At 41.2% G+C, this 26378-nt stretch overlaps 1 protein-coding gene across 2 annotated transcripts in view; it reads left to right on the forward strand.

Annotated features, from left to right (window-relative positions):
- APOE (apolipoprotein E) overlaps positions 1-5341 on the forward strand; it is a 29988-nt gene extending 24647 nt beyond the window's left edge. For both annotated transcript variants that reach the window (XM_044272961.1, XM_044272962.1), the window contains one exon: positions 3971-5341. In XM_044272961.1, coding sequence (XP_044128896.1) covers positions 3971-4601 — 631 coding nt within the window. In that variant the 3' untranslated portion in view covers positions 4602-5341. The remainder of the gene's footprint in view (positions 1-3970) is intronic.
- The last annotated feature ends 21037 nt before the right edge of the window (positions 5342-26378 follow it).

A 26378-nucleotide genomic window follows, 5' to 3' on the forward strand; every position in this document is an offset into this window, starting at 1 on the left:
TGTAGTGCTCACCCTCTTCCAAAGCGTAAACCTAGCAGTCACATGCCATTCCTGCACACCATTGGTTGGCAGGCAGTGTTCATGTGCATGTAGATGGCATGTCAAATTTGTGGTCCAACAGTCCATCCTGCCCAAGCCCCTGACCATGGGTTCCTGTCTCAGAGAACCCCTTGAATAACTCTTTATGTCACATGATAAAATTCTGTCTGCCTTTGCAGTTTTTGTTTCAGAAAAATAATACGAAAATTGCACAAATGAACTGATACATAAAATAAAGGTTTATGAGCTGAATTATGGGAATCTACTATATATATATATATATATATATATATATATATATATATATATATGTATATATACCGGAATACTACAATTTTACTGTAAAGCACATTCTTTTCAGTTTGCAAATGACGATGGGGGGGGGAATGAGAGTTCCCTGCAGAAAAGTAAAATATATTTATAAGACTCAGAAATTAATCTACAGAAGCATGGAATGTAACGCAACATTATTTAGTCAGGACATGTTCAAAGACATCTTATATAGTTGAGACTGAAATACACATTTTAGGAGAAAACACTCTGCTACTGCAGTTAGTGACTTTGCAATAAGATATACAGACAATGCCAGATTGGAATGCTTTCAGTTGTCTTCTGGTAGACTTGTGGGGCTCATTATTGGCCTACCAGAGGATCCTCTAGAACTGATGGCCAGTCAATCCCTGAGTGTGGAGGTTTTGGATATGCTGGAGATATGCAATAAAATATACAGATATGTAGATTGAAATAAGATAAATTGGATGGATGGATGGATACTATAGATAGATATGATAGATTAGATAGATACAATGGTTTACCTGCAATAGAGGCAGACCACTGAGCTGCTATGGGGCCCATGGGGAAAAAGTGCCAGCAGTGAACCAAAGGACCCTCCCCCTAATTACACTCATTACTGTCCAGCTGCAGTATAGTATTTATATGGTGTAGTTTCTAGGTTAGATAGGAGCATCTGCGAGGACCTGTGATGACGACATCATCATCATCATCATCATCACGAGTCCTGTACATCTAGTAAAGAAACTGCACAAAGCATCATCACAGGTCCTTCAACCCCCAACAGCATGGAGAAGAAGTGCACAATGAGCTCTCCAATGAGACTAGAATGATTATAAAGACAGAGAGAGAGAGAGAGAATGGAAGAAAAACAGAAGCACAGTCAATGGAGATGTGGGTACAGTGGGTACAGTCCTTCAGGGACCCTGCGCCACAGGTCCACTATATATACAAAAGTAAGAAAAACGAGGCAGCACTTCAAAAATGAGGTGAAGAAAATGTGGTGAATCAGTGTATATATATATATATATATATATATATATATATACACAGTTGCAAGAAAAAGTATGTGAACCCTTTGGAATGATATGGATTTCTGCACAAATTGGTCATAAAATCTGATCTTCATCGAAGTCACAACAATACACAATCACAGTCTGCTTAAACTAATAACACACAAAGAATTAAATGTTACCATGTTTTTATTGAACACACCATGTAAACATTCACAGTGCAGGTGGAAAAAGTACGTGAACCCTTGGATTTAATAACTGGTTGAACCTCCTTTGGCAGCAATAACTTCAACCAAACGTTTCCTGTAGTTGCAGATCAGACGTGCACAACGGTCAGAAGTAATTCTTGACCATTCCTCTTTACAGTACTGTTTCAGTTCAGCAATATTCTTGGGATGTCTGGTGTGAATCGCTTTCTTGAGGTCATGCCACAGCATCTCAATCGGGTTGAGGTCAGGACTCTGACTAGGCCACTCCAGAAGGCGTATTTTCTTCTGTTTAAGCCATTCTGTTGTTGATTTACTTCTATGCTTTGGGTCGTTGTCCTGTTGCAACATCCATCTTCTTGTAAAAATCTTTTTTATTATTTTTAACAAAATAGTACAACAAAAGTAAACAATAATGTCGCAGGAAAAAATGAGAATCAAACATTCACATTTCAACATTAGTGTAAAAACAAAATAACACTCAACACCCATCTTCTATTGAGCTTCAGCTGGTGGACAGGTGGCCTTAAGTTCTCCTGCAAAATGTCTTGATAAACTTGGGAATTCATTTTTCCTTCGATGATAGCAATCCGTCCAAACCCTGACGCAGCAAAGCAGCCCCAAACCATGATGCCACCACCACCATACTTCACAGTTGGGATGAGGTTCTGATGTTAGTGTGCTGTGCCTCTTTTTCTCCACACACAGTGTTGTGTGTTTCTTCCAAACAACTTAACTTTGGTTTCATCTGTCCACAGAATATTTTGCTAGTACTGCTGTGGAACATCCAGGTGCTCTTGTGCAAACTGTAAACGTGCAGCAATGTTTTTTTTTTTTGGGAAGCAGTGGCTTCCTCTGTGGTATCTTCCCATGAAATATATTCTTGTTTAGTGTTTTACGTATCGTATCTTTGCTAACAGGGATGTTAGCATATGCCAGATACTTTTGTAAGTCTATAGCTGACACTCTAGGATTCTTCTTCACCTCATTGAGCAGTCTGCGCTGTGCTCTTGCAGTCATCTTTACAGGATGGTCACTCCTAGGGAGAGTAGCTGCAGTGCTGAACTTTCTCTATTTACAGACAATTTGTCTTGCCGTGGACTGATGAACAGCAAGGCTTTTGGAGATACTTTTATAACCTTTTCCAGCTTTATGCAAGTCAACAATTCTTAATCGTAGGTCTTCTGAGAGCTCTTTTGTGAGAGGCATCATTCACATCAGGCAATGCTTCTTGTGAAAAGCAAACCCAGAACTGGTGTGTGTTTTTTTATAGGGCAGGGCAGCTGTAACCAACACCTCCAATCTCATCTCATTGATTGGACTCCAGTTGGCTGACACCTCACTCCAATTAGCTCTTGGAGGTATCATTAGTCTAGGGGTTCACATACTTTTTCCACCTGCATTGTGAACGTTTATATGGTGTGTTCAATAAAAACATGGTAACTTTTAATTATTTGTGTGTTATTAGTTTAAGCAGACTGTGATTGTCTATTGTTATGACTTAGATGAAGATCAGATCACATTTTATGACCAATTTGTGCAGAAATCCATATCATTCCAAAGGGTTCACATACTTTTTCTTGCAACTGTGTATATATATATATATATATATATATATATATACACTGCATCTATTATACAGTATAATAGATGCTTTGGACACAGGTATGTAGTATACCCAGCAGTGTATTGATATGTGAGGTATGAGGTGTAATAGATGCAGTGGGTTCTGATATACAATATATACAGCAGTGTACTGATATGTGAGGTAGAAGGTATAATAGATGCAATGTGTACAGATATATATTATATAAAACAGTCTACTGATGTATGAGTTACAAGCTACAATAGATGCAGTGTGTTAGGGAAAGATAGTATATCCACCAGTGTACTGACATGTGAGGTATGAGCTCACATATCAGTACACTGCTGTATATACTGGCTAGGAATGGGTAAAGGTTGTGAATGGGGCATCATGGTCCAATTTAGATTCTTGCAATGGGGCCCTGTGATTTTTTTGCATGCCCCTGGATAGATAAGACAGACAAATAGATGGAGGGATAGAGGTTTTGTCATTTCAATATAATAGACAAATGCATTTAAAATATAATGGAACAATAATATTCACATTATGTCTACTGGACCTTTGTTGACCTTCTTTAAAGAGTTTGTGTCACTTTACACATAGGTGGAATATCGCTAAGAAATTTGTGCTTGCTCTGCTATTTTCTGAACTCCCATAGAAGTGAATGGGGAGCACACTGAGCATGTGCAGTGCACTCTCGTTCACTTTGGGGGCTCTGTTCTAGATACAGGTGCAGGTCTCGAACTCTGGGACCCACGCCTGTAGTACTAGTGTATTTTGATCATACTTATCTGCTACTGTACATTTCCCTAAACCTTCCATGTCCTTATTTTTAGTGGACTTATCAAGGAAACTATGCAAGAACTGAGCAATTATGCTGATGATTTAAAGAGTAAGGTTGGACCTATGGCTCAGGATGCTCAGCAACGTTTCAACGATGAGGTCTCTTCTCTAGCTGATAAACTCAAGAGTGACATGGAGGACACAAAGTCTCGGGCCATCCAGTATTCAGGAGACTTGCGCTCCATGTTTGATCAGAACATCGAAGACGTCCAAGGAAAAGTTAACATGTACATGAAGAAGTTAAAAAAACGCCTACAAAAAGATAGTGAAGATCTTAAGCAGAAACTCAACCAATATGGGGAAGACCTCAGCAAGAACACTCAGGAAAAGATAGAAAATCTCCGTAAAACTATTGACCCCTATGTGTCTAATCTGAAGAAAAAGGGACAAGAACGTCTTCAGTCTCTAAAAGATGTCATGGATGAACAAGGGAAACAGCTCAGGGACAGATTTGCCTCAGTGGCAAAAGATGTGCAGAGCAAAGTCAAGAAAATGACCTCTGATGTTAAGAGCAGTGTAGACAAGCTGTCAGACCAAATGAAAAAGTGGTTCAACCCCTCCATAGACAATCTCCGTAACCAGCTTCAAAACCTGGCCAAGAGTTTGCAAAACAAGAAGCAATAAGACATTGACCTGTGTCCCTGAACATGGTGCACCACACTCATAGCTTTCCAAGCTGTTAGCTTTTGCTAAAAGTTCTGCTGCTAATCCTGAATTAAGAGCTTGCAGCCAGCAATGAATTGTAAATTTAATGCCCAACATGTACTAGCAACCACATCACATATTGATATCATCACCAGAAATGCTGTGGACAAACAGAATAGTTACCTTTCTAATTGTTTTCAGGTCAGTCCAGATGTGAAGACCTTAAAGTCCAGATTCATTTCTTCTTCACCACCAGGATCTGAAATGCTTGATGGAGATATTAGGATATAGCTTAAATTGAAGCAATTAAAGTGTACTGTACACATCTACAATCCAGAGAAGCTAGGAGAACACTGCTCACCAATGTTTTGATGCCTAAGGGAACATCTGCAGCTCCATATAGGTGACTGCAAGCAAAGTTCTGCAACAACTGGGGACTAAATTATTATAATGATAGTACCCCAACTAATATCTGTTCTCTATCTTGGTTCTGTGCGGGGATTTACCATACCTGAGTATTTCTGAGTTCTTCCTTCATTACCTTTGTCTCTTTCTTTCATCTTATGTGTTTTGTAATATCCTCTTATGTCTTCTCATCACCTTTGTCTACCGGAGGCTGTGCATAAATTGCCTGTCAGCTGTACTATATATATATATATATATGTTTTTGTCAATTGTAATCAATATTTTTTAAATAAAAGAAATAGCTGACATATTGAGTGTGGAGAAGACCTTCTTGTTGTAGCTTCACCAGGAGCATACTCCATAGTTATTTTCCTCTTTTGCATAAAACAGTTTTTTTGCAGGATAAACAATGGTAGCTTATGCTTAGATAATGCTATCAATGTATAATCGTGGGGGGGGGGGGGGGGCATCCCTTCACTGCACTGCAATACCAGAAATTCACACCATCCAACTACACGTAGCTATAGAACCAGGCACAGCCACATTCTGAGAATCAACTGAGAATGACCCTTCACGTCACTGATTGAGAGGGTCCCAGGCTTTGACACCTCCTAAGCATAGAACATCAGTGTTATATCTTGGAATAAGCCTTTTATTGATACACCATTAAATGTATACCAAGTAAGAGCATTTGTGTGGAGAATGCATGAAAGTCTGGCTGGGAAGGCAACATGTTCCAAAGACAACAAGCATGTGTCAAGTAATAGGACCTCCTTTTAGAGATGTAACAATCTTTAACTTGATACCTAACTTGTTAAATACACAGTTGCAGCAAACTTTAACATGATTTTTCTATCGCTTTTGTTGTGTTACGTGTCACTTTAAAGATTATTTCAACAGTGTATTTAACACATCATGTTAAATTTCGCTACATCTGTATGCTGTCCTTAATAAAGTTGAGCGGACACCTGGAAGTTCGGCCGAACTTGAAAAAAAAAAGTTCGGGTTCGGGACCCGAACTTGACCCCGAACCCGATTGAAGTCAATGGGGACCTGAACTTTTGGCCACTAAAATGGCTCTAAAATAGTCCTGGAAAGTTGGCCAATCACAGCCATGCCAATAGTAGGCAGGGCTGTGATGGCCTTTTGGGGCAAGTAGTATGATGCTTGTTGATTGGCTGCTTTGCAGCCTTTCAAAAAGCGCCATAAAAATCACCGAACACCGAACCCAAACTTTTACGTAAATGTCCGGGTTCGGGTCCGGGGGCCGAAAAACCTAAAGTTCGGTACGAGCCCAAACTTTACAGTTCGGGTTCGCTCAACTCTAGTCCTTAACACTAGGACCACTCAAAGACACTTGAAAAAGGAGCAAATGAAGATTATGCCCCCTTAGGACTATTTATTTTAAGTTATTTCAGTACATTACTTAAAGAAATATAAAGCAATAAACGAAGTATTGTATAGCAATAGTTCATTAACTATCACTATAAGCATTGGTAAGTGTTAAGAGATTTAGTGAAATAAATAAATATAAATATATACAACAAAATTTTATATAAAATTATCTAAACCCTTATCACTAGTGTCCTGCACTATGTATAACATAGTACATCAATTTTGCCCCCCCCCCCTTTCTTTTTAACATAAACCATTCTTTTTTTTTATGCAGTCTGTTACAGTTGAATCTCAGTTTCCCCTAGTAAATAGCAGCTTTTCATGGTCCTGAGGCAGCTAATCCTCCAGCACCATGTTTGACCATGCTGCAGTTGCTCCTATGCATCAGATCCTGACTCATCTGGTCAAAAAACATTATTCCAGATGGCCAGCTTTTAAACTGTAAGTCAAGATTGAGATTATTCTTGGATCAGTGGTCTCCGCCTTGTTCTTTTTCATAAATTAATTTCTTTCTTATTGTGGAACCATAATCACTATTCTTAGCTAAGGCTCGAAAATCCCCCAATTGCTTTGATGTTTGGTGTAACGGATCTCCTGGCACCCCAACCGGGTACCTCCGTTGATAGATGCTCCTAGTGCTTTCCGAGGACTCCAAGCACTCCACTTGACACCGTACGCACTGCAGACCCCACGAACCGCCGAAGCTTGGTTGAGGTCTCACCGTCTCCTACCCACCCTGGACCTACGACAAGGCTCCAGGCTCCAGTGGGTGAACCTCTCCTAAAACCAGAGAGCAGGAACAGCTCTTACAAGAGCTAGTAGTAAAGCCAGGGGAGTATAGCAAATCTTCAGCGTATAGCAATCCCCCAGTGTTGATCAGTTACCCAAACACCAGCCTCAACATGATGAAGGATAAAACAGGAACTCTTTATTGAGGGCTACCCGGCCGTATTTATGCAGGTCCCCATCTGGTGGACACTCCCCTAGGGGACCAGATGGAAGACTGTTACACAGGACAGATATGCAGCAATTCAGGATAGACAGACACAATACATCCCCACAATGCATCATAGTTTCCTCCTCTCTGCCCTGGAGACACCCGAGGAGTAATTCAATTATCTCTCAGGACAAAGGGAAATCGCCAATACACATGTGGGGACAACAGGACAGAAATCACCATTTAAACATACAATGTCACAACCCTTACAGCAAACATAGACATTTAACATATCCCCAGATAGCTCAAGTCTGAGTGCATATTATTAGGTGAATGGCACTCAGACTACACGAATACAATAAAATTAGCTATCTGGGTACCCTCACATAACATACAATACAATCCAAAGACAGATTTAAGCTGTGCGGCCGGTCTGTCTTCTCATTTAAAGTTAGTATGGGCCATAATCCTGAGGCAAGAGGCTGGCAGCCAGGCCCCTCCAAAACCCAGTGGCGAGGTTGGTTTCACCACATTTGGTAACTTCACTGAGGTCATACTATCCCCTTGCAGCCATTGTGACAAACCCACCACTATTATGCTGCCCATACCCATTACATGAATGTAGGGTAAACCCGACACTGTTGGCTGGCTGGCCATCTACCCACTGTGTTTAGGGGGTCTCCTGACTCTTCCTCCGCGGTAGATGTCAGGGGAAACAAGAATTGGACATATTGTGTTTAAATATTCCGATCTTTTATTTCCTGGGACTAAAGTGACTGACATATGAGTCTGGGGGTTGATTATCCTCTTCCCAGCATCATCTTGATGGTGAAGTCAACAGATATACTGTAGGTGTCTGCTGAACAAGCATTTGACCAACAGCTTTTTATGTGTATGTAGGGTTTCAGCTTTGAAAACAGCCTACAGCCCTCTACCCTTTGAAATGAACATACATCCTTGTGTAGGGTTATGGAAGGAACATTTGTTCATCTGACAGTGCAGTACCCCAGAGCAGGCGGTTTCTGCCAATGTTTTGTTATGTAATACTGTTATGTATTGTACCCAGTATAACTATAAATAGATGACACAACCGGGGTTGTGGAGGAGGTTAGATATGGGCTGGACCCACCTCTTACTTTAGGTCGGTCTAGATTTAAGTTCAGAGAATAAAGCCACTGTAATTAACTATAACAGCCAGAGCCACTACCAATCCCATCCTTAGATCCGGCTCCTCCTGGGCTTGCTGCAACAGTAATCTTAAGTATAGAGGCAACTTTTGGGAGATTCACCACTGTTCCAGATTTGGAGATAACAGCTCTCACTATAACACAATCGAGTTGTACAGCCTTAGAAATGACTTTGTGCCATTTACACATTGATGGGCAACAAATGTAATAAGACACATCTACATGAGGGAAAATACATTTTCACCAGACACAGTAATAAGTGCACATGTTGTCTTAACCCATAGGATACCAGCGCCATAGCTGTACGGTGCTGGGAACCGGGTTTAAAATACCAGCGCTGTAGAGCTACGGCGCTGTGTTCACCCGGTCCCTGAGCGAAATCGCTCGGTGACCGGGTGATGATGGCTGCTCAGGACGGCAGGCAGCCATCTTCCCAAGGGTCAGAGGGAGGTTTTTCCACCCCCTCCTGCAACATGGATCGCTGCGATTGACTGATTTCTGCAGACCGGCCAATCGCAGCTCCGAATGATTTTTCATTCATCCAGTAAGCTGCAGGGGGGAGGAACACGGTTTGTACAGGGGTGACTGGTGGTGAACTGGTCAGCACCTGTCCCCCCGGGTCAGGCAGGGGACACCAGTGCTTGGCGTCCCCTGCCAGCACTGCTATTGGCTGGAACAATGTTGCAGCCAATGGCAGCGCTACAGCTGCACAGGAAAGGGCAGATCCTCTCTGCATGCAGCCAATCTAGCTGGTGACTGCATGCAGAGTGGACCTGTGCCCCTCTGTGCTGTATTTGACCCGCTGGGATTTGTGGTTCCACACCACTGCGATTTTCCTGCGATTCTACCTGCTGAAAGAAGAAGAAAGAAAATAAGAAGAACAACTGGAACTGCTGCAGTGATTTTTTTTTCCCCATTTGCATCAGTTCCAGATCCCTAAACCACCTGCCGTCCCTGTCCCTTCACGCCCCCCCTCTCTCCCCCCATTCTTTTTTTACGGACGCCATTTGGTCCGTGCACTCTTATGTTTTTTTTTTTTATTCTTTTTTTTTTTTTTTTTTACAATATCCAGCTCTGCACAACTTTTTCTGCATGCCAGCTGTGACCACCAAGTGCTGTTCAGTACATACCTGCCTGATCAGCACTGGGGGGGATTATTTTTTGCGCTCTTTTTTTGTTTTTTCAACATCTGTGTTTTTGCCATTTTTTCTTTTTTTTTTTTTGTTAAAAAAGAATAAAGTGTAGTTAGGGGTTTATATAAATATATATAGAGCTCTCTCTCTATATATATATTTATAGAGAGAGAGAGAGAGATATAAGGGCTCTTTCACACTTGCGTTTCCTGTCTTCCGGCATAGAGTTCCGTCGCCGGGGCTTTATGCCGGAAGAATCCTGATCAGTTTTATCCTAATGCATTCTGAATGGAGAGAAATCCGTTCAGGATGCATCAGGATGTCTTCAGTTCCGGAACGGAACGTTTTTTGGCCGGAGAAAATATCGCAGCATGCTGCGCTTTTTGCTCTGGCCAAAAATCCTGAACACTTGCCACAAGGCCGGATCCGGAATTAATGCCCATTGAAAGGCATTGATCCGGATCCGGCCTTAAGCTAAACGTCGTTTCGGCGCATTACCGGATCCGACGTTTAGCTTTTTCTGAATGGTTACCATGGCTGCCGGGGCGCTAAAGTCCTGGCAGCCATGGTAAAGTGTGGTGGGGAGCGGGGGAGCAGCATACTTACCGTCCGCGCGGCTCCCGGGGCGCTCCAGAGTGACGTGATCGCATGGCACGTCATCCATGCGCATGGGGCGCTCTGACGTCACTCTGGAGCGCCCCGGGAGCCGCACGGACTGTAAGTATACTGCTCCCCCGCTCCCCGCTCCTACTATGGCAACCAGGATTTTAATAGCGTCCTGGCTGCCATAGTAACACTGAACGCATTTTGAAGACGGATCCGTCTTCAAATGCTTTCAGTACACTTGCGTTTTTCCAGATCCGGCGTGTACCTCCGGCAAGTGGAGTACATGCCGGATCCGGACAACGCAAGTGTGAAAGAGGCCTTAGTTACATTTTTAGCCAGTGTTCACTTTTTAACCACTGTAGTGAGTTTTTATGCTACAGTTTTTGCACGCATGATCTGTGTGTGTGCGTGCTGCAGAGCACTGATAACTAGTGTGCTCATTTATATCAGCACATTATTTTTATTTTTTTTAAAAATTTCTGTGAAAAAAGACCTGCAGTTAGTAGTAGGTAGTTAGTTATATATATATATATATATATATATATATATACAGTATATATTTCAGTCAGTGTTAGTTTGGTGTAAGTTTAGTATTTTGCACGCACGCACCATCTGCGTGCGTGCATTTTGAAGCCACTGAGCACCAATCAGTCGTGTCCGTTACTGATCGCGTCAGCTCATTTTTCACCGTTTTGGTTTTTTTTTTGTGCAGAAGATACTTTTTTTTTTTGCAATTTTTTTTTCTCGTTTTCTTCTTCTCCCTTTTTTCTCCTAAATTTAATTTCCAATTTATTACAAGCCCCTTCATGTGTGCAAGCACCTCATACACACCCCAACTAAATAAAGTTTTACTTTATTTCACGTGTTGCACCTCAATAAAATAAAAATGGCCCATCCATCCCAACGAGTTTACTGAAGAGGCATACGCCATACTGAGTCGGCCAGTGAGGGAGAAGAGGATGCTACTTCTTTCTACTCCTTTACCCCCTCATAATCATCATTCGGTGATGAGGCACCCTTCACAGAATTTTTTTTTTTTTTATCTTTTTCTCTGAAAATGTAATAAATTTGATGGTAACCCAAACAAATTTATACGCCCAGAAATTTTCTTCCCAGAACACTACAACACCATATGCTAGACCCCAAGGATGGACCCCAGTAAATGCAGCAGAGATGATGACCTTTTGGAGGGTCTTGCTGCATATGGGGTTAGTAAAAAAAAAACTAAGATTAATCAGTAGGAGTGCGGATGTCTTGTACCACACTCCAATTTACAGTAATGCCATGTCCCGTAATCGATTCCAAGCCATACTGAAATTTTTGCATTACAATGATAATGCACAGTGCCCACCCCAGAATGACCCCGCATTTGACCGTCTGTTCAAAATTAGGCCCATCCTTGACCACTTCAACGTAAAGTTCTCAGAAGTGTACACCCCAGAACAAAATGTCTGCGTAGACGAATCCCTATTACTTTTCAAAGGGAGGGTAAGATTCCGCCAGTACGTGCCCAGCAAGCTGGTAAGGTATGGCATAAAAATGTATAAAGTCTGTGAGAGTAGCTCTGGGTACACTCACAAGTTCCGGGTTTACGAAGGGATGGACACCTGGATTGAACCCCCAGAATGCCCCCATGTCCTAGGAGTTAGTGGGGACATAGTGTGGGACTGCACCCACTGCTGGATAAGGGTTACCATCTCTACGTGGATAATTACTACACCAGTCTACCACTGTTTCAGTCCCTAGCTTCCAGAGGTACTGTGGCGTGCGGCACAGTATGCAAAAATCTGAGCGGCCTCCCTAAATCCCTGGTAGGGCAACCACTAAGAAAAGGAGACAGTCATGCTCTCCTCAATTAGAACACATTGGCGGTTAAGCACAATCACAAGAGGGGTGTCCTTTTACTGACCACCATTCACAGTAACACCAGCTCCCCTGCCGCTGTACGTGGTACCACAACCACTGTCCCCAAGCCAGACTGCATCCTGGACTACAATAAATAAATACATGGGGGGGGGGTTGATCTTTCAGATCAATTTCTGAAGCCCTACAATGCCACACAAAATACAAAAGTGTGGTACAAAAAGCTGGCCGTACACAATTGTACAGATGGCGCTGTACAATGCGTTCGTGCTATTTAGATCTAGAGGCCATCCAAGAACATTCCTACAATTTCAAGAGGTGGTGATAAAGGCCTTAATTTTTTCAAACCAAGCAATGGAGGGTCCCAGTACTTCTGTAAGTTACCCTGCCCGAGTTGTACCAGGGCAACATGTCCCTGGTGAAGTCCCCCAAATAGCGAGGACCCCAAAAAGATGCAGGGGGATAAGGAAAGACACCATTCACCATTGCGAAACCTGCCCTAAAAAAACCTGGCCTGTGCATCATGGATTGTTTCAGAATCTATCACTCATCCATGGAATAATTTCATCCTTGATGTACCCTGTAATTTTAACACCTTATGGCCGAATGCACACAGTAATACACTGGTATGATCTATACCAGTGTATTACTGTACTGTGGCGGCAGCAGGGAGCACACGGCGTCATAGCAACCAATGACGCAGTGCGCTCCTGCTCTCAGCAGGAATCCAGCCCGCGGTTCCACGGACCGCTCACGGCCGTGTGCATTCGGCCTATAACTGATTTTGTCCACAGAGCTTACATATCCACTTTTCACCAACCATTACATATTAATTTCTGTTATACACCTGTTTTGTCAAAGGTGCCCTTTCCACCACTTAAAATGTTCGTACGGGGGTGCTCTTTCCAAAATGGGGTCACTTCTTGGGGTTTTAAATTTCTGGAGACCCCAGGAATTTTTTTGCATGCGACATGGCACCTAAAATCCACATCTGTTTATTCAAGCCTGCAAAATCCATATTTTGCACTTTATTTCTAGAGCCCTGCTATGCGCCCATACGGCAGGCTACAAGCACATATAGGGTGCTGCCGTATTCAGGGGGAAATGGGTCTTCATATGCGACATAGCTCCAAAAAGCCAATGCTGCAGAATCTGTCAAATAGACAGCATTTGTAGACGGATTTGGATCCGTCTCACAAATGCATTACAAGTACGGATTCGTCTGTCCGTTTGTCATACGGACAAACGGATCAGTTTCTATTCTTTTTACATTTTTAAAGGTCTGCGCATGCGCAGACCGCAGAGACGGAACCGGCATTGCAGTATTTTGACTGCCGGATCCGTCACTTAAACATTCCTATGGAAAAAAAATGCCAGATCCAGCATTCAGGCAAGTGTTCAGTTTTTTGGGCCGGAGAGAAAACTGCAGCATGCTGCATTATTTTCTCCGTCCTAAAGCGTCAAAAAGACTGAACTGAAGACATCCTGATGCATCCCCGGATTGCTCTCCATTCAGAATGCATGGGGATGAAACTGATCAGTTATTTTCCGGTATAGAGTCCCTAGGACGGAACTCTATGCCGGAAAAGATAAATGCTAGTGTGAAAGTACCCTAACAAGTGTTTCTGCCTTCTGTGAGACACCTGTTTGCTGAAAACTACCCTTTCCACCACTTAAAATGTTCGCACAGGGGTGCTATTTCCAAAATGGGGTCACTTCTTGGGGTTTTAAATTTCTGGAGACCTCAGGAATTTTTTTACATGCGACATGGCACCTAAAATCCACATCTGTTTATTCAAGCCTGCAAAATCCATATTTTGCACTTTATTTCTAGAGCCCTGCTATGCGCCCATACGGCAGGCTACAAGCACATATAGGGTGCTGCCGTATTCAGGGGGAAATGGGTCTTCATATGCGACATAGCTCCAAAAAGCCAATGCTGCAGAATCTGTCCTCCAAAAGCTCTCTGGTGCTCCTTCCATTTTGAACCCTGCCATGTGCTCAAAAATATGTTTTTGAGCACATGTGGGGTATTCCCGTATTCAGGGGGAAATGGTTAACAAAATGTGTGGTGCATTTTGTCCTGTTACCCCTTGTAAAAGTGAAAAATGTGGGTGTAAACCAACTTTTCCTGGAAAAAATTGTAATTTTTTATTTTCACAGCCAAGTATTTCCTAATTCTGTGAAACGCCTGATGGGTGAAAGTGCTCACTACACACCTTGAAATACTCCTTGAGGCGTCTAGTTTCTGAAATAGGGTCACTTTTTGGGGTTTACACTGTAGCGGTACCTCCGGGTGTCTTCAAATACAAAATGGTGCCTAAAAACCATTCTAACAAAATCTACCTCCAAAATCCATATGACCACTGGCACATGCCCAGAGAGTAGTTTACCGCCACATATGGGGTATTTCTGTAAACTGCAGAATCAGTGTAATGCATATTGAGGTTTATTTTGCTGTTAACCCTTGCTGTGTTGCAAGAAAAAATTGATTAACATAAAAAATCTACAAAAAAAGTAAAATTTTGAAATTTAACCTCCATTTTCATTTCATTCTTGTGGAACACATAAAGGGTTAACAAAGTTTGTAACATCAGTTTTGAATAATCTGAGGGGTGTAGTTTCTAAAATTGGATCAATTATGGTGTGTTTCCATTACATAAGCCCCTCAAAATTACTTTATAACAGAATTGGTGCTTAAAAATACAGTTTTGGAAATTTTGGTGAAAATTTGAAAAATTGCTTCTAAAATATTAAACCTTCTAACGTCCTAAAAAATAAAATGATAGTTACAAAATGATGCCAACATAAAGTAGACATATGGGGAGTGTTGATTGATAACTCCTTTATCAGGTATTACTATCTATCTTAAAAGTAGAGAAATTCAAGTTTCGAACATTGTGAATTTTTCAATTTTTTTTTACATTTTGGTTTTTTTCATAAATAAAGGTGTCATATATTCACTCAAATTTATGACTGTCATGAAGTACAATGTGTCACGAGAAAACAATCTCAGAACGGCTTGGATAAGTAAATGCGTTTCAAAGTTATTAGCACATAAAGTGACGCATGTCAGATTTGCAAAAATCAGCCTGGGATTTAAGGTGAAAAGTGGCCGGTACTGAAAGGGTTAATCAACCACATAAACAGTCAATGAATTACAGGATGACCTAAGTAGACATTTGTTTTTTTCAGCCTTTTGAACTGTGGGTGGCAGATAGGAGACAAATAGATTTTAGAATGATTATAAAATACAATATGGTCGTTCTCTAAATGATAAAACATTCTATCCACCATGAAAAAGAATTTCATAACTCAGGATAATACAGAGGGAATAACACTGCGCGCAGAGGTGCCTGTAGGTGAAACTAGCCAAATGTTGGAGAATGAGGAGTTTTATCACAGAGATTACTGGGCACAGCTTATAAGCAAATCCGTAGGCATAATTACGTGTCATAATCCTTTGTATATAGAGCTTATCTCCTCCAGGAAGGGGAGTTACAGTATAAAGTATATGTATAATCCAGTGCTGTTCAGTGTACCACCTAAAGCCACCCTTTGTGGAGGGCCATAAATTACTTTAAATGTCCCACATCCCATGTTTCTGCAGAGGTGGGAAGTGTACATATTCACCGTCCGTATTAACCTATGAAACAGCAAAGTACAGACACTACAAGTTACCAGACTGCCTACTCCCCGGTGAACCTTTGGCACAGACTGTGTTCACTACTTGGTAAACTATTGATACAGATTCAATTTAGTATATACTAACCCACAGACACTGATCATTTTAAATACCAGCAAACCTACGTGCTTGGACTGTTCAATAGTTGGTAAGCTTTTGTCTCAAACCCGTTCTCTACCTGGTAACCCGCTGGCACAGGCTGAACTCAGCACCGGGTTACCTACTGGCACAGACTGTGCTCATTACTTGGTAACTTATGGGCACATAATGTTATCATTAACTAATACTCCCTATATGGTGGTGTGGGCCCAGCATTTGTTCTTGCTTGATCACAAGGATTCCGAACTAAGTTCTAATGCAGCAGAAAGAATACCTTTTAGTATTTCCCAAGTGTGGGAAAAGGGTTAAGGAGGTTTTTCACTTTGGACAATTCTTACTTGTTAGAAGGGTCTCTTGACAATATGTCCATGATGATGATGATGACAAAACAGTCATTGTTTCATCAAGAAGATATCTATCAATGGTTCAATTTTGGTCCAGGCATGTTTTTTGTCCTCCTTGTGTCATCCGTAATCCACATGCACTGCTAGGCTACCAATGATCATGAATACCATCTGGGTTCTGGCGGTGGTTTTAATAGACTCTTAGGCCCCTTTCACACGGGCGAGTTTTCCGTGCGGGTGCGATGCGTGCGGTGAACGCATTGCACCCGCACTGAATCCTGACCCATTCATTTCTATGGGGCTGTGCACACGAGCGGTGATTTTCACGCATCACTTGTGCGTTGCGTGATAATCGCAGCATGCTCCTCTTTGTGCATTTTTCACGTAACGCAGGCCCCATAGAAATGAATGGGGTTGCGTGAAAATCGCATGCATCCGCAAGCAAGTGCGGATGCGGTGCGATTTTCACGCATGGGTTCTAGGTTACAGTCTATTGACTGTATTATTTTCCCTTATAACATGGTTATAAGGGAAAATAATAGCATTCTGAATACAGAATGCTTTGTATGTAGTGCTGGAAGGGTTAAAAAAAAAAAAAAAGTTAACTCACCTTCTCCTCTTGATCGCGTAGTTCCCGGTCCCTTCTTTACTAGCTGTGGGCTGAATGACCTGTGGTGACGTCAGATCACATGCTCCAATCACATGGTCCATCACCATGGTGATGGAGCATGTGATCTGACATCACCACAGGTCATTTAGCCCACAGCTAAAGAAGAGACCGACCGGGAACTACGCGATCAAGAGGATAAGGTGAGTTAACTTTTTTATTTTTATTTTTAACCCTTCCAGCACTATTATACTAAGCATTCTGTATTCAGAATGCTATTATTTTCCCTTACAACCATGTTATAAGGGAAAATAATACAATCTTCAGAACATCAATCCCAAGCCCGAACTTCTGTGAAGAAGTTCGGGTTTGGGTACCAAACATGCACGATTTTTTTCTCACACGAGTGCAAAACGCATTACAATGTTTTGCACTCGCGCTGAAAAATCGCGCATTTTCCCGCAACGCACCCGCCTCTTATCCGGGCATAAAACATGACGTCCGTGTGAAAGAGGCCTTAGGGGGGAATTTATCATAAGGGGACTATTTCAAGTCAGTTTTGTTTGAGTCTGTGTTGCAGTACTTTATACCACATTTATCAAATGTCTCATGTTGTTTGATAAATTTGTCTTATCCCTAAACCTATAGGCTGTATTAGCTCGATTTAACAGGTGTTTGTCAGGAAGGAATTGTCTGCTAGGTAGCGGAGGAAACGGCTGCTATTACATGCAGAGATCTCCTCCTCAGTATAGGGAGGAGCGACCATTGTGCCATCTCTCTTCCCTGTACTGAATCTTAGTTTGCCAGCAGCAGATCGTGATTAGACACCACCATCTGCTGCCTGCAAACTATGATATGTTTAACCTGTCAAAAGGATTGCCGATGAATGAGCATTTGCTCATTCATCGTGCAATGGGCGGCAGTATTAGACTGCCAGGTGATCATCAGGAGTAATACAGGCTTAACACTTTTGTCTACGAAAGCTACTCCAGTTTTCCTACTCCACCCTGCTACTTGAGAGAGATAGCGATAATAAATCTGGAGTCAAACGCATTAGCATAGCTGATCACACCCACTTTTCCTCCCATATTTCAAATCTGTAGTGAGCGGTGTAAAACTGCCGAAAGTTGTAAACTTTTTGCGCAAGCAAGTGCAAAAAGTTGCAAAAGCCTTATTTTGCGACTTTTTGAGGCCAGAATCCTGGAGTGAAGATATGATAAATCTGCCCCTTAGACTTCAATGGACGTGTTTGGTCCACATTATGGACCAAAGTAAAGCACGTCTGTGTTGTTTTCTCACTGACCCAATCAGTGAAAGGATATGTGTGCTGTCGGTGGAGAACACAGACAACACATATCCACAATTAACTGATGTGAGAAAGTATATTGCTAAGTATTCTTCTGTTGATAGCTGTTGGATCTGTGGGAAAATGTATTAGTAAGGATAAATGGTCCGGTTGCGGTGGAGCTAGCCGCACAGCAGGTCACATCCACCAATTGTTTCTGCAGCCATTGACACCCTCAGGAGGGCACAGGGCTGACTGCAATGGAACAGAACCTTTTGTCCTTACGCTAAGTGTTCAGATTTCCTGCAGGGAGATCACAGGGGAACTTGCGGACATATTGCAGAATGCAGGACAATGCAGGACAGGACAGGACAAGTCCTCCACAGAGAGAAACACTCTTTGTAACCTTAATTCCCCTATGGCATAGGCGTAGATATATATAGGTGGTGCAGAGGTAGGAGCCTGAGGGGGGCCAAAGACGTATGTGTCACATAAGAAGGCAGAGGTATTAGAGAAAGTACATACTGGTCGGGTTACATCTGTGGCTGGAGGGAAACCAGGGCCCATGAGCCTTTAGCTATGCCCCTGCCCTATGGTAATAGATAAAGATCCCGATAAGAGGATTCCCCTAGGCCATGTTCACACAGTGAAATAAATTAGTCTCTGTAAGTGTCTCCGTAAGTTCAATGGAAGCAGGTCCTCCTCCACATAATAGCAACAGTTCAAATGCACAAAGGGTTATTGTAAGTTGAATAGTAAGAAAAGATGCTATCTACCAGAAGTCCGAACAGATAGTGGTAGATTTACTAATCCTATTGATGGCGTGAAGTTAAGCAGACTGTTTAGACCTGCACCAGATTTATCACAGGGGCTCAGGCTGGATGATAAAATGGTGCAGGGATAGATACTTTTCTCTGACTCTATACCAACTATTGGTTGACTTACTTTGAGACAAGAATTTGTCACTTTTTTAGCAATGTGCCTCTTTTTGGTTATTTCATACCCCTTTTTTGGACTAGGTGCAGAAACATTCTCTAAACCTAGATATACAAAATGGTGCCATTTCTGACACAATTAACGCCAAAATGTTGGTACCCTGGAGTCACATTAGTAAATGTGGACCATAGGCTTCATGTTATTACTAATAGCTTTACACTTATATCTGCCAAAGTCCTCCTTAATCTCTACAAGAGACATAAACGGACAAGCCTGCCGTAGTGGAGCACTGACAGATCCGAGGTTCTGATCACACAAGAATTTATTGTACTCACAAAGCATAGATTAACCACAACATTGAAAGTACATTGCATTGTCTAGAGTTGCCCTGGAGAACTGCTCACCCAAGTTTTGGGAGGCCACTTCTTCTGGGGTTTCCATTTGTGGTAGATAAAATCTTACTACAACTACTGTGTTCTAGCTGCTACTCAGCGTATATTAACCCTATGTGCTGCACATGTTCTTGTGGATTTGAAATGTTCTCTCCAGCTTTTGGCACATCTTCCACACCAAAATTTGTGTGGAATCTGCTTTCGATCTGCCTTTCATTGTTTTCAATGGCAATTCTACACTGTAGTCCATATGGAGCACTTTCCTTTCCATGTAATGAGCTGTGTGGCAGAAAAAAAGCCTAAAATCACATCAAATTTTGTGTCAAAAATTTGCTGCAAAAACTGCTTAAAATGTAAAACTGCATGAAAACAGCTTGGAAAACAAGTGGAATTTTGATACAGTTTCCACACATGTATTTTTGGTATACTAGTATAACCATGTGAACATACCCGTTGCAGATTTTTCAATTTTCCTTAGCAGAAGATCTGTAGCGCAGATGGCAGAAGTCTCCAGCAATAACATCTGCAAATGGTCAAGAATATGCCACAAAAGTGTTAGGCCTCTTTCACACGGGCGTCACGTGTGAGGGCCGGATAGGATGCGGGTGCGTCGCAGGAAAATCGTGCGAGTAGGTACGCAATTGCAGTCAGTTTTGACTGCGATTGCGTTCTGACCGTGGCACCGTGCTGCTGTGACGGGGACCCGATGGCATGGAAGGCAGCGAGATGCCTTCTTTAGGCATCGTGGCTGCCTTCCGGGGGAGAGCCTGTGAGATCCAGCCCCCTGGATCTCATAGGCAGGAAGCTGTAAGTGTAATACACACTGTATTACACTTACAGCCAATGCATTGGAAGTATTGGAATGCATTTTAAAGGGGATTAGACCCCCAAAAGTCCCAGAGTGGTACAAAAAAATAAAGCTAAATATTTTTTTTGACAAAAATTACATTTTCCCCCAAAAAATATTAAAGTAAAGAAAGTAAAGTTAAATATTATACATAAAAAATCCTTTTGATAAAATAAAGGAAAAAAGTACAAAATAGGGGAAAAAAAAGAGTACGCATTTTAGGTATCGCCACGTCCATATTGACCAGCTCTATAAAACTAACACATGACCTAACCCTTCAGGTGAACACTGTCAAAAGAATAAAATAAAAACTGTGCTAAATAAACCATTTTCTGGTCACCTTACATCACAAAAAGTGCAACACCAAGCGATCAAAAAGGCGTATACCCCCCAAAATCTAACCGTCACCTCATCCCACAAAAAATGAGCCCCTACTTAAGACAATCACCCAAAAAATAAAAAAACTATGGCTCAGAATATGGAGACACTAAAACATTGTTTCTTTTGTTTCAAAAATGCTATTGTGTAAAACTTAAGTAAATAAAAAAAGTATACATATCAGTTATTGCCGCGTCCGTAACAACCTGTAATAGCAAGCGATCAAAAAGTCATATGCACCCCAAAATATTGCCAATCAAACCATCATTTCCTCCCACAAAAATCATACCTTACCAAGTACTGAAAAAGCTATGGCTCTCAGAATATGGAGACACACTAAAACATGATTTATTTTTTGTTTCAAAAATGATATTATTGTGTAAAACTTACATAAATAAAAAAAAAAGTAGACATATTAGGTATCTCTGCTTCCATAATTACCTGCTCTATAAAAATATCACATGACCTAACCCCTCAGGTGAAAACAGTAAAAAAATAAAAATAAAAACAGTGTAAAAAAGGCAATTTTTTGTCACCTTACATCACAAAAAGTGTAATAGCAAGCGATCAAAAAGTCATATGCACCCCAAAATAGTGCCAATCAAACCGTCATCTCATCCCGCAAAAATCATACCCTACCTAAGACAATCGCTCAAAAACTGAAAAAAACGATGTCTCTCAGACTATGGAGACACTAAAACATTATTTTTTATGTTTTAAAAAATGAAATCATTGAGTAAAACTTACATAAATAAAAAAAGTAGACATATTAGGTATCTCTGCGTCCGTAATAACCCGCTCTATAAAATTTTTACATGACCTAACCCCTCAGGTAAATACCATAAAAAATAAAACGGTGTAAAAAAAAAAGCAATTTTTTGTCACCTTACATCACAAAAAGTGTAATAGCAAGCGATCAAAAAAATAATACGCACCCCAAAATAGTGCCAATCAAACCGTCATCTCATCCCGCAAAAATCATACCCTACCTAAGACAATAGCCCAAAAACTGAAAAAACTATGGCTCTCAGACTATGGAGACACTAAAACATGATTGTTTTTGTTTCAAAAATGTAATCATTGTGTAAAACTTACATAAATAAAAAAAGTTGACATATTAGGTATCTCCGCGTCCGTAATAGCCTGCTCTATAAAAATATCACATGATGTAACCCCTCAGGTGAATACAGTAAAAAATAAAAATGGTGTTTAAAAAAAGCCATTTTTGTCACCTTACATCACAAAAAGTTTAATAGCAAGCGATTAAAAAGTCATATGCACCCTATTGTAGTACCAATCAAACCATCATCTCATCCCCCAAAAAATAAGCCCCTACACAAGACAGCTTGTGTCGCTAAAAAAAGAAATCAAACTATCAGAATGTGGAGACACTAAAATATAATTTTTTTTCAAAAATGCTTTGTTATGTAACACTGAAACAAACTAAAAGAGTAGTCATATTTGATATTGTCACATCGGTAGCAACTGCTCTATAAAAATACCACATGATCTAACCTGTCAGATGAACGTTTTGAATAACAAAAAATTAAAACGGTGCTATTTCTTGTTACCTTGCCTCACAAAAAGTGTAATGTAGAGCAACCAAAAATCATGTGTACCCTAATATAGTACCAACAAAACTGCCACCTTATCCCGTAGTTTCCAAAATGGGGTCACTTTTTTGGAGTTTCTACTCTAGGGGTGCATCAGGGTGGCTTCAAATGGGACATGGTGTCAAAAAAACTGTCCAGCAAAATCTGCCTTCCAAAAACCGTGTGGCGTTCCTTTTCTTCTGCGCAATGCCGTGTGCCCATACAGCAGTTTACAACCACATAGTGGGTGTTTCTGTAAACTACAGAATCAGGGCCATAAATATTGAGTTGTGTTTAGCTGTTAATCCTTGCTTTGTTAGTGGAAAAAAATTGATTAAAATGGAAAATCTGCCAAAAAAGTGAAATTCTGAAATTTCATCTCTATTTTTCATTAATTCTTGTGGAACACCTAAAGGGTTAATAAAGTTTGTAAAATCAGTTTTGTATACCTTGAGGTGTGTAGTTTCTAAAATGGGCTAATTTATGGGTGGTTTCTATTATGTAAGCTTCACAAAGTGACTTCAGACCTGAACTGTTCCTTAAAAAGTGGGTTTGGGAAATTTTCAGAAAAATTTCAAGATTTGCTTCTTAACTTCTAAGCCTTCTAACGTCCGAAAAAAATAAAATGCCATTAAAAAAATGATACAAACGTGAAGTAGACATATGAGGAATGTAAAGTAATAAATATTTTTGGAGGTATTACTATCTATAAAAAAAGTAGAGAAATTGAAATTTGGAAATTTGCTAATTTTAAATTTTTTGGGGTAAATTTGAATTTTTTTTATAAATAAAAATTTGACTCAATTTTACCACTGTCATGAAGTACAATATGTGACGAGAGAACAATCTTAGAATGGCCTGGATAAGTAAAAGCTTTTTAAAGTTATTACCACATAAAGTGACACGTCAGATTTTCAAAAAATGGCCTGGTCCTTAAAGGGGTTGTTCGGGTTCAGAGCTGAACCCGGACATACCCTTCTTTTCAGCCCCCCTGAGGCTAGCATCGGACCATCTCATGCTCCGATGCGCTCCCTTGCCCTGCGCTAAATCGCGCAGGGCAAGGTCTCTTTTGTTTTTAATAATGTTTTCAAGCAGTGTGTTCGATGATGTCACCGGCTCTGATGGGCGGGCTTTAGCACTGCCTTAGCCGTTTTATTAGCTAGGGCAGCGCTAAATCCCACCCATGAGTGCCGTTGCATCACCGAGCTTCCTGGCAGCCCCATGGAGAGCCCCGGTACTTCACCGGATCTCCCAAAAATGCCTTTGCCCTGCGCGATTTAGCACAGGGCAAAGGAGAGCATCGGAGCATGAACTGCTCCGATGTTTAAGTCAGGGGTGCTGCCAGGGGGGAAAATGGAGGTATATCCGAGTTCAGCTCTGAACCCCTTTAAGGTGAAAAATGGCAGGGTCCTGAAGGGGTTAAGGTAAAGTCCTGCACAATAACTTTCTCCACTACTTCTGGAGTCTGTAAGGTTGACAATGATCCAGACTCCATGTTCCACACCACCTAACTACAGATTATTAGACCGCTGAAGAAGGTCCGTATGGACTGAAACATCCGGTCAAGCATTGATAGAAAGAGTGGTTATTCATGATCAATTTTCCAATTTTGTAACTGGATCATCAACTTTCTTTCTTTGATGTAACAATAAACCATCTTAATTGCAAAAGAACAATTTGAGTGCCGCAATTTCATATTACTGTAAGGTTTACAAAGGCCTGAATGAAACTGTTTGTTTGGACTCTAGAATCTGCCCACATCCTGGTTTACATGGAAACTCGATCCATTAGTCTGTATAATAGCAATTGTCTGTAGTCAGTCTAACTGGGAACACTTGCATTCACATTAACTCTACGATGTCCAGGTAATGTACAATAGGGGGTGCTCTTGAGTCATGGTTAATCCATTATAAAATTACTTTGAGCGTCCTCACTGCTTTAAAACAAGTTCCTTAGTCAGAACATAGGAATATTCATTATAGGTCAAAGCTGGCTTTCTACATGGCCGCCAATACAGCTAGAGATATCAGTACTGTCTGGGGCTTAAGGATAATGTCACAAACAGCTTTTTGTGGCCGTTTGTAGCGCCAAAGCCAGGAGAGGAGAAGCATAAGTCCTTCCTTTATATTTCTCTTTTCCTTCCAATCCACTTCTGACTGGCTTAAAAAATTTCCACAAAAAGCAGGAGTGTAACTAGAAAAGTCTGGGTCCCATAGCAAATTTTCGAATGCCCACCTCCAAGCAACTTCCCCATAACCCCCACTAATTGAGACCGCCCATGTTTTCTATACAACATCCCCCCACACTCAATCATGTAACAAATATGACAATACAATGCTTCCTAGCACTGGACAGGAGGAGGAGTTTACTTTACAGCATACCACCCGGCCATGTATGCCCCTTTAGTGCTCCACCCAGTAGTTATTCACCCTCAGTGCCCACTTCACAGTAGTGAAACATAGAAACATAGAAACATAGAATGTGTCGGCAGATAAGAACCATTTGGCCCATCTAGTCTGCCCAATATATCTGAATCCTATGAATAGCCCCGGCCCTATCTTATATGAAGGATGGCCTTATGCCTATCCCATGCATGCTTAAACTCCTTCACTGTATTTGCAGCTACCACTTCTGCAGGAAGGCTATTCCATGCATCCACTACCCTCTCAGTAAAGTAATACTTCCTTATATTACTTTTAAACCTTTGCCCCTCTAATTTAAAACTGTGTCCTCTTGTGGTAGTTTTTCTTCTTTTAAATATGCTCTCCTCCTTTACCGAGTTGATTCCCTTTATGTATTTAAAAGTTTCTATCATATCCCCTCGGTCTCTTCTTTCTTCCAAGCTATACATATTAAGGTCTTTTAACCTTTCCTGGTAAGTTTTATCCTGCAATCCATGTACTAGTTTAGTAGCTCTTCTCTGAACTCTCTCTAGAGTATCTATATCCTTCTGGAGATATGGCCTCCAGTACTGCGCACAATACTCCAAGTGAGGTCTCACTAGTGATCTGTACAGCGGCATAAGCACTTCACTCTTTCTACTGCTTATACCTCTCCCTATACATCCAAGCATTCTGCTTGCATTTCGTGCTGCTTTATTACATTGTCTTCCCACCTTTAAGTCTTCTGAAATAATTACTCCTAAATCCCTTTCCTCAGATACTGAGGTCAGGACTGTGTCGAATATTCTATATTCTGCCCTTGGGTTTTTACGCCCCAGGTGCATTATCTTGCACTTATCCACATTAAATTTCAGTTGCCAGAGTTCTGACCATTCTTCTAGTTTTCCTAAGTCCTTTTCCATTTGGTGTTTCCCTCCAGGAACATCAACCCTGTTACATATCTTTGTGTCATCAGCAAAAAGACAAACCTTACCATCGAGGCCTTTTGCAATGTCACTTATGAAGATATTAAACAAAATTGGTCCCAGTACAGATCCCTGTGGAATCCCACTGGTAACATGACCTTGTTTTGAATGTTCTCCATTGACTACAACCCTCTGTTGTCTGTCACTCAGCCACTGCCTAATCCACTCAACAATATGGGAGTCCATGCTCAATGACTGCAGTTTATTGATAAGTCTTCTATGTGGGACAGTGTCAAAAGCCTTACTAAAATCTAGATATGCGATGTCTACTGCACCTCCACCGTCTATTATTTTAGTCACCCAGTCAAAAAAATCTATAAGATTTGTTTGACATGATCTCCCTGAAGTAAACCCATGCTGTTTTTCATCTTGCAATCCATGGGATTTTAGATGTTCCACAATCCTATCCTTTAATAGGGTTTCCATTAATTTGCCTACTATTGATGTCAGACTCACTGGTCTATAGTTGCTCGATTCCTCCCTACTACCTTTCTTGTGAATGGGCACGACATTTGCCAATTTCCAATCTTCCGGGACGACTCCTGTTACTAATGATTGGTTAAATAAATCTGTTAACGGATTTTTAATAATGCTAGTGATGCTCTCTTAGTGTCCCCATGCGGTAAAATGCTCCCTGAGGGCCGTTATACAGTAGTCATTCCCCCTTACTGTCCCCACACAGTAGTCATAACCTCTTA

The sequence above is a fragment of the Bufo gargarizans genome, unplaced genomic scaffold, assembly GCF_014858855.1.
Source record: "Bufo gargarizans isolate SCDJY-AF-19 unplaced genomic scaffold, ASM1485885v1 fragScaff_scaffold_289_pilon:::fragment_2:::debris, whole genome shotgun sequence".
NCBI lineage: Eukaryota > Metazoa > Chordata > Amphibia > Anura > Bufonidae > Bufo > Bufo gargarizans.